At 36.3% G+C, this 9361-nt stretch overlaps 1 protein-coding gene across 1 annotated transcript in view; it reads right to left on the bottom strand.

Annotated features, from left to right (window-relative positions):
- Nucleotides 1–2463: 2463 nt before the first annotated feature.
- The window catches only part of cdk15 (cyclin-dependent kinase 15), a 21887-nt gene continuing 14989 nt past the window's right edge, over nucleotides 2464–9361 (bottom strand). Inside the window, exons 11-13 of the mRNA XM_062052138.1 lie at nucleotides 3389–3437; nucleotides 3094–3236; nucleotides 2464–3024 (exon numbers count right to left, since the gene is read on the bottom strand). Coding sequence (XP_061908122.1) covers nucleotides 2912–3024; nucleotides 3094–3236; nucleotides 3389–3437 — 305 coding nt within the window. The 3' untranslated portion in view covers nucleotides 2464–2911. The remainder of the gene's footprint in view (nucleotides 3025–3093; nucleotides 3237–3388; nucleotides 3438–9361) is intronic.

Below are 9361 nucleotides of genomic sequence, written 5' to 3'. Positions count from 1 at the left end.
GTTACTAAACATGACGTTAGTAATAATAATATTAATAATGGATTAGATTTATAAAGCGCTTTTCTAGACACTCAAATCGCTTCACAGAGAAGTGAGAACCCATCATTCATTCACTCTACATTCACACCGGGTGGTGGTAAGCTACACTTGTAGCCACAGCTGCCCTGGGGAAGACTGACAGAAGCGTGGCTGCCAGTTTGCGCCTACAGCCCCTCCGACCACCACCCATCATTCATTCACCAGTGTGAGCGTCACTGGGGGCAAGGGTGAAGTGTCCTGCCCAACGACACATCGTCAGTGATTTGGATGGCAAGAGACGGGGAGTGAACCTGCAATCCTGAAGTTCTGGCGCGGCTGCTCTACCCACCACGCCATGACGCCCCTAAAGTAAAGTTTAGTAAATCTAAAAGGCGTCGTTACGACTCTCAACTTATTCATGACAAAGCCAGGAACAAAACGAGGATTTGTATCGGGGATGCCTTTAAAAGATGGAGACGATTGAAGGCGGAGAAGATTTTTCCATCTGACGCCAAACTTGCTAATTTCCTGCTTGATAGGTAAGTCAGGCATTTATGTTTTCATATTACTTGTAATATATGGAATTGGGCATTTCGTATGTAAACTATATTGTTCAATACAGTCTATGATCTTGTCTAACAAAGCTAGAATGTTCGTGCAACGAATGCTTAGTGTGATGGTGCTTAGCTCCTAGTGTAACGATTATTAGCATGCTAGCCCGGTCAATGACACATCGACATATAGGCTAACGGGGGAAATATATTCCCGTTAGCCTGTATGTCAATGTGTCATCCAACTGACAGGGCAAAATATATTTTCGACAAATAAAACCTATGTGGATATGGGTAGTGTCAGTGCCTATTTTGTTCTCAATATGCTGATACGCTGAGGAAATGGGTTGCAACAATAGCACGGCTAATTGCGGTTTCTGGTACTGTATGTGCGTGCATCAGGCACATATGGGGTGGTATTTGCTTGGCACAATATACTGCATCACATTTAATGGTTTTCTACTTTGTGTATTGACATGGTAGAAGGCTATACGATTTAGGTGTAACATGGTTTTTGCGTAACGTGGGTTGGCTCATAGAATTGCACTCTGCATCGAAAGATGGTGATGTGCGTACATGGAAGAGAATGCAGTGTGTCAGGTTGGATGCAAAATGGGGTCATGCTGAACAAAATGTAATTTTTACTGTTGGCCTTGGCTTGCCATCAACGTAGGCCTATGCAATATACTGTATATTATATTATTGCATATTATCATTTAGATGGTGGTCCGTGCGGTCAAACTAGACATTTAAGCAGGGTAAAGCCAACAATCTGTCCCGATTCCCGACGAAAATATTGCTGCGTAAATTTACAAATACATTTGGCTAATCGACATCAGTAAAATGTGGCATAATTACTTAGTAAACAACAAGAGAAACAGCGTAGGACTCGTTAATTGACATTTGAAGTTCCTTGGAGTAATATTCACATTTGACTGCGTATCTGGCAACTTCAGTCATGGAGAGTCGGAGGGGACTACAGAATTTTGACCATGATTGCAGTACCATTTCTGGCCACATTACTACATATGGCTCCTTTAAGTCTGTGATCACTTGAAGCATTAAATTTATTTTTTAATGTTCTGTTTTTTACTTATTACAATTTGTGATTCTGTATCTGTTCTTTTATTATGATATCTGCCTGGGGAAACAGATAGAAACTATCAGTTGTACTATAATGTGGCATAGTTACACCTGTATTGTTGTTGAAGTTTATTAATATGCACTGTCCCTAACAAACACACAAATTAATACATTGGCTATTTCTCCAATTGATTCAATTAGTACAAATGATGTTGATGTGTGTGCTTTGAATCTATATTAACTGTTTAAAAGCAATGCATGTTTAGGTATGAATGTATCTAACCTATTGTGGAATAGCTTTTCCAGAATTTTTGAAAACTGAGGAAGTAAAGAAACTGGTCTGTTACTTGAAAAGTGGTCTATCCCCAATCTTATAAAAGGGGGATAAGTTTATATTTTTTCATTTTGTCTGTGAATGCAGTGGATTGGAATGGAAGGTTACTGATGAACTACGCCCGAGTGCAGCTGGGATAGGCTCCAGCCCCCCCGCAACCCTCAAAGGGACAGCGGGGTAGAAGAGGAATGGGTGGATGGATGGGTGGTGACTGATGAATGTTAGTGCTTTTGAAATGCCTTCAATTACCTTTTTCACAATTGTCATGTACATATTTAGATTTACTTTTGTTTACAATATCCACTGTTTCCTTTCTGTAAATTAATTTAATAATAATACTGTCAAAAATACTGTCAAAGCGCTTTGAGTACCTTGAAGGTAGAAAAGCGCTATACAAGTACAACCCATTTATTTAATAATCAACAAACAGAACAAAATAAGAAGAGAAATGCGCTGGAAACTGCACTGGCTGTGATATTAGCTGCTAACATTAGCATGCCAAGCTAAATACTTAATAAGGTCAGCCAGAGCCATGTATAAAGTATGAACAACATACAAAAGAGGCCTGGGTCGGATTTGAAAAATTTGGAATTGCACTGTTCACATTGACTTGTAAAAATCAGATACAAGTCACATAGGGGCAAATTCAATCGTAATTGACCTGTAGTGTGAACAAGGCCTTACTGACAGATTTTGTACTCTGGCTGTGACTAACAAGGACTTTTTTGCGAAGGAATGAGGCGATTAATTATTCATGATAACTCTCGGTGGACATTTGAAGACTCTGTAGCTGATAAGAGATGATAACTGATGCTGTAGGAGCAAGTAATGAATGAAATATACAAGTCAGCTCCTCCACTCCAACACATCTTGGACTCATAGCACAAGTTGAACTGTTGGCACTTGATTTCTTGTATTGATGATGTCACCAGAACTTGGCGGCAAGCAGCAGTGAAGGTCTGACTTGCCTGCTGGGGTTCAAGGTGTCACGAACCTCCGTCTCTAGGTAAATGCCAGGCACCTTGAAGATGGACACGGCTAGGAGGACACATAAACATGACTTGGGATGTTAAATGATGAACACGTCATTAGGTGATTGGCTCTTACTGTCCCTCAGGTGCATGACGGCCTCCGGCAGCGTGCTAAAATAGGAGTGACGCAGGGCATCTGGCGCCGAGATGCGGTCTGCAGGCACCAGCATCAGCATCTTCTGAACAAGGTCTTCAGTTTTGTACGGTAGTTGGTTTAACCTACCCAGACAAACCAGTTGACATAAGTGATGATTTCACTGAGATGTCTCCCAAAAAGTCACTATTGGTTTATTGTTAGCAGAAATTAGCACATGACTGTGTTAGGAATGTGGTAAGTTAGTATTTTAGCATCCGTAATTCTCGTTCCTCACCTTTTCCATACACAACGAATTGGCTTTAACTTGGGGGGAAGACAGCAGTCTGGAACAAAAAGGAGACCTGGTGATTTTCTCATTCATGCTGTCAATCATGTGACAATATCAGCTTCATGAAACTTAAATGTCTGATGGCATGCCCTAGTGGGGACCAACTGTATTGAACAGTGACGTGCAGTCAGGGGAGGCAGGTGAGGCGGGGCCTCACGTGCCATCATGGAAAGAAAAACAATTTAAAAAGAAAAAAAATTAATTTAATTGTTATATGTATCCAGTGATTATACCATAAAGTTATTTTCCATTTAACTTCACCAGTTTTAGATTATTTGTATTCAAAATTGCTGAATTTTCCCATTTGCCGTTCAAATACTGAAAAGAGACTTGCGGTGAGTCACCAGCCAGTTGAGCCTCACCATGGATTGCGCAATGACTTGGCTAACTGCTGGCCTGCTGTGCAGTGAGACCGTATTGCTATATGAATTATATTATACATTTCCATAGTTTAGTTAGCTGAGGTATATAATGTACAGTGTATTTTGTCAACAACTGTATGTGTGTAACGTATTTCTTGTGCTGAGCAATCATAAAACGGCTGCGAAGACGCACTGGCTGAGGCTCGCAGTAATCCCGCCACATGGTGGTAGAGGGCGCTAGTGATCCCAGGAATCATTTTTGCGACTACTCGGCTGCAGAATGAGTGACAACAAGCAGCAACAGTTAGCGATCGTTTATTTTTTCCTCTCGCCTGGACTTTTACCATGGAGGATTACATATCTAAAATAAAACAGTTTTCTAAACTGGACTTTCAATTGAAGCAGGAGGTAATAATTAAAGGAAGATCTCCATCGAGACAGAGAGACTTTTAAAACTGAAGAAAGATAAGGAAGACTTCTATAAACAAGTTATCGATGCTTTTGTTCAGAAGGAGCGGCGCATGGACTTCATTTATAAGTAAAGGTAAGACCATAATAACGTTTTTTTTTTATTAAATGTGCATTTTTGTGTGCTACAGTTTGTATAAGTAAAGTTAAAGTTAAGTTAAAGTACCAATGATTGTCACACACACACTAGGTGTAATGAAATGTGTCCTCTGCATTTGACCCATCCCCTTGTTCACCCCCTGGGAGGTGAGGGGAGCAGTGGGGAGCAGTGGGGAGCAGTGGGCAGCAGCGGCGCCGCACCTGGGAATAATTTTTGGTGATATAACCCCCAATTCCAACCATTGATGCTGAGTGCCAAGCAGGGAAGAATGCTGGTATGAGCTTTTAAACATAACCTGTTAACTGCTGCCAATCAAATGGTGAATAAGATACTCTTTAGGGTTAATATATTTGTAAATCTGATTGTGATGAAGTCAGTGCCTCACCAGCCATGAACCTCACCGCATGTCACTGGTACTGAATGAGTTACAAGTAAAATGTTCCCACTTTCCCTACTTTATGCAATGCTTTGGATCCCCGCATATTTGTAGATATTTGTCTTCTCCAACGGCCTGCAGAGCAGCAGAGCCGCGTACCACCGCTAGCCGCTTTAGAGGAGGATGAGGGCAGGACCACAACAAACAGAAGCACAGTTGTAGTGCGAGTCCGAAGACCAGACACTTATGGACATTCAAAGAGCAACACAAAAGATTTCTGAACAGGAAAATATGGAACTAAAAACCTTCTGCAACATAGATCATTATAATTTGCAATCAGAGAAGAAAACACTTTTTTTTCCTCCCACATCAAGAATAACTGTATTCTTTATACAAATCAGCAATATAATAGCAACACTAAAACTGACAACAAACTGTTGATTATTCATGTCAACAGCAGAAACTTGTATGCAAACTACAACAAGGTGATGCATTTTTTGGAACAATTCAACGACGAACCGTGCAAAGTGATTGCTATCTCAGAAACGTGGATACATACTAAAAAAGGAATATATTTTGACCTGGAAAGATATGAACTAATTTATATCAACAGAACCAACAAGTACTGAGGAGGAGTAGCTGTGTACGCGATAAAGAACTTGAACAATAAAGTGGTAAAAGTAATTAGCTATTTTAGAATATTTAACCATTGAAATATATCATGGAAAAAGCAAAAACATATTAACCAACTGCATATATAGAACACCTAAGTTAAACATTAATTCATTTGAGAACTGGATTAGGGTAACTTTTACAGAAATCAGTCAAAAAATAACTTTATGTGGTGACTTTAACATTGACCTATTGAACCCTAACAAACAAAAGGTCATAAATGACTTCATAGATACAATGTATAGCATGAGCATATACCCTAAAATCATGAGGCCGAGCAGAAACTCAGGACACAGCGCCACATTTATTGATTATATATTTACCAATGATTTTTGAAAAAAATACCACAAGTGGTCTGCTAATATCCGACATCAGCAATCATCTGCCGGTTTTCACAATCTATAACAGAAACTACAAGAAGATAAACATTGATGACAAAAAGACATTTCAAAGAATATGCATAGAGCAAAAAATATGATAGCTTTCAAGAATGATCTGAGAACTCAAAGTTGGGACAATTTATACATTAAAAACGATGTAGATGATGCATATGGGGATTTTTTCCAACAAATATGACAACAGTGTAAATTGAAACAACATAACTGGATGGATGGATGGATAGTATGAAGGCAACATAACTAGATGGATGGATGGATAGTATGAAGGCAAAAGAAGAACAATCAACCATTGATGACAAAATGACTAAAATGTTTGCAACAAGAAGCATACATTATATAGAATATTTATAACACAAAGATCTACAGAGGCAGAAAACAAGTACAAAATGTATAAGAACTAGCTAACTAGCATACCACAATGTATGAAAAGAATATTAGAGTCAGTTATTAGACGGGAACAAAACAACATGAGAGCAACGTGGAGCATCCTAAATAGCATTGTAAAAATGGTGCTAAAAAGATTAGCCTCAATACTTCTCAGACGAAAATTAAAACAATTCCAATATGAGCAAAATAGTTGAAAAACATAAATAACTACTTTGTAAATATTGGACCAAATCTGGAAAAAAAGATTCCAGATCCAAAATTAGTTGACAACTTGAATGACACTATAGACAGAAATCCCAACTCGATGTTCCTCAAGAGTGTGACAAAAGAGAAAAAAATCAATATTGTGAAACAATGTAAATTCAAGACCTCAACTGAATATAACGGCATTGATAAGGAGATGATAAAAAAGCTTATTGAAGAGATTTCAGAACCTTTAACATATATCAGCAACCTATAATTTCAAACAGGCAAATTCCCAAACCAAATGAAAATAGCAAAAGTCGTACCGATTTATAAGACTGGAGACAAACACCAGTTTTCAAACTACAGACCTGTTTCCTCACTTCCACAGTTTTCTAAAATTATTGAAAAATGGTTTAGCAACAGATTGGACAAATTCATAAACACTCACAGACAACCAATACGGATACAGAGCCAACATCAATGGCATTAATTAAAACAATGGAATATATCGCCAACGCAGTAGATGGTAAACAGTGTGCTGCTGCAGTGTTTATGGATCTAACAAAAATGTGATACAATAATCATAATATCTTAATAAACAAATTAGAACCGTATGGTATTAGAGGGCTGGTCTTGAACTGGGTAAGAAGCTACTTGACCAACAGGAATAAATGATTGAAGCTAGGCGAGCACACATCTACAGAGCTAAATATATCTTGTGGTGTACCCCAGGGATCAATACCGGGACCAATATTGTTAAATGTATATAAATTACATTTGTAAAGTTATAAAATACCTCAAATTAGTACTATTTGCAGATTATACAACTGTGTTTTGTTCAGGAGAGAACACACAGAAGCTAAAACAAATAATAACAGAAGAAAAGAACACATGAAAGATATAGTTTGGCAAAAGCAGACCATCTTTGAATCTCAGTAAAACTAAAATAATGTTATTTGGTAACAGTAGAAGAAAAAGTCAAATACAAATAGACGGAGAATATATTGAAAGAGTAAATTAAATCAGATGTTTGGGCGTAATAATAAAATAAAAAATTAGATTAAATAAACTGGAAATCCCATGTAAAAATAGACAACATAAAGTAACAAGAAACACATAAAAAATGACTAAAGCAAAATATGTTCTGGACCAAAAATCGCTCACAATATTCTGTACTGCTCGCCAGTGTTACCATATCTAAGTTATTGTGCAGAAATATGGGAAAATAACTACAAAAGTATGCTTCAATCACTAACGGTGTTACAAGAAAGATCAGTAGGATAATACATAATGTTGGCTATAGAGAACAAACCCTTTATTTATTGAATCAAACATATTGAAATTCAATAAATTGTTGCATTGGCAAACAGATAAATTATGTACACAGCAAACTATAATCTGCTACCCAAGAATGTACAACACTTATTCTCAACAACAGAGGAACTATATAACCTCAGAGAAAAATATAATTTAACACATTTGTATGCACGTACAACACTTAAAACCTTTAGAACAGCGGTCACCAACGCGGTGCCCGCGGGCACCAGGTAGCCCGTAAGGACCAGATGAGTAGCCCGCTGGCCTGTTCTAAAAATAGCTCAAATAGCAGCACTTACCAGTGAGCTGCCTCTATTTTTTAAATTGTATTTATTTCCTAGCAAGCTGGTCTCGCTTTGCCCGACATTTTTAATTCTAAGAGAGACAAAACTCGAATAGAATTTGAAAATCTAAGGAAATATTTTAAAGACTTGGTCTTCACTTGTTTAAATAAATTCATTAATTTTTTTACTTTGCTTCTTATAACTTTCAGAAAGACAATTTTAGAGAAAAAATACAACCTTAAAAAGGATTTTAGGATTTTTAAACACATAACTTTTTTTTCTTTTAAATGCCTTCCTCTTCTTTCCTGACAATTTAAATCAATGTTCAAGTAAATTTATTTTTTCTGTTGTAAAGAATAATAAATACATTTTAATTTCATTATTCATTTTAGCTTCTGTTTTTTCGACAAACAGTATTTGTGAAATATTTCTTCAAACGTATTATTAAAATTCAAAAAAATTATTCTGGCAAATCTAGAAAATCTGTAAAATCAAATTTAAATCTTATTTCAAAGTCTTTTGAATTTCTTTTAAAATGTTTGTTCTGGAAAATCTAGAAGAAATAATGATTTGTCCTTGTTAGAAATATAGCTTGGTCCAATTTGTTATATATTCTAACAAAGTGTAGATTGGATTTTAACCTATTTAAAACATGTCATCAACATTCTAAAATTAATATTAATCAGGCAAAATTACTAATGATGTTCCATAAATTCTTTTAATTTTTTCAAAAAGATTCGAATTAGCTAGTTTTTCTCTTCTTTTTTTCGGTTGAATTTTGAATTTTAAAGAGTCGAAATTGAAGATAAACTATGTTTCAAAATGTAATTGTCATTTTTTCGTGCTTTCTCCTCTTTTAAACCATTCAATTAAGTGTAAATATCATTAATAATAACATAGAGTTAAAGGTAAATTGAGCAAATTGGCTATTTCTGGCAATTTATTTAAGTGTGTATCAAACTGGTAGCCCTTCGCATTAATCAGTACCCAAAAAGTAGCTCTTGGTTTCAAAAAGGTTGGTGACCCCTGCTTTAGAATATCAGTATGTGGAATTCAATTATGGAATGGATTAATCAAGGAAGTCAAACAAAGTAATAATATGATCCAATTCAAGAAACTGTTGAAACTACAAGTGTTCACAAAGTACAAAGAAGAACAATCTTGATAAACTTCTTGAACCTTACTTAAAATAAAATTAGATTAATTAAATTATTTTGTTCATCTCATACATTACATAACAATTTATTTATGATAACTTGAATTACTGTTTTTGGATTCAATAATTATTTGCTTTCTCATTGTTTGTCAATTTACCCATCTATTCATTTATTTATTCACTGTTGGGTTACAAAGAGAGAAAAAAAGGGAT

This window comes from Entelurus aequoreus, linkage group LG07 (assembly GCF_033978785.1).
Source record: "Entelurus aequoreus isolate RoL-2023_Sb linkage group LG07, RoL_Eaeq_v1.1, whole genome shotgun sequence".
In the NCBI taxonomy this organism is placed as follows: domain Eukaryota; kingdom Metazoa; phylum Chordata; class Actinopteri; order Syngnathiformes; family Syngnathidae; genus Entelurus; species Entelurus aequoreus.
The sequence above is the reverse complement of the archived record's forward strand: the minus strand, read 5'-3'. Positions and strand labels throughout refer to the sequence as shown.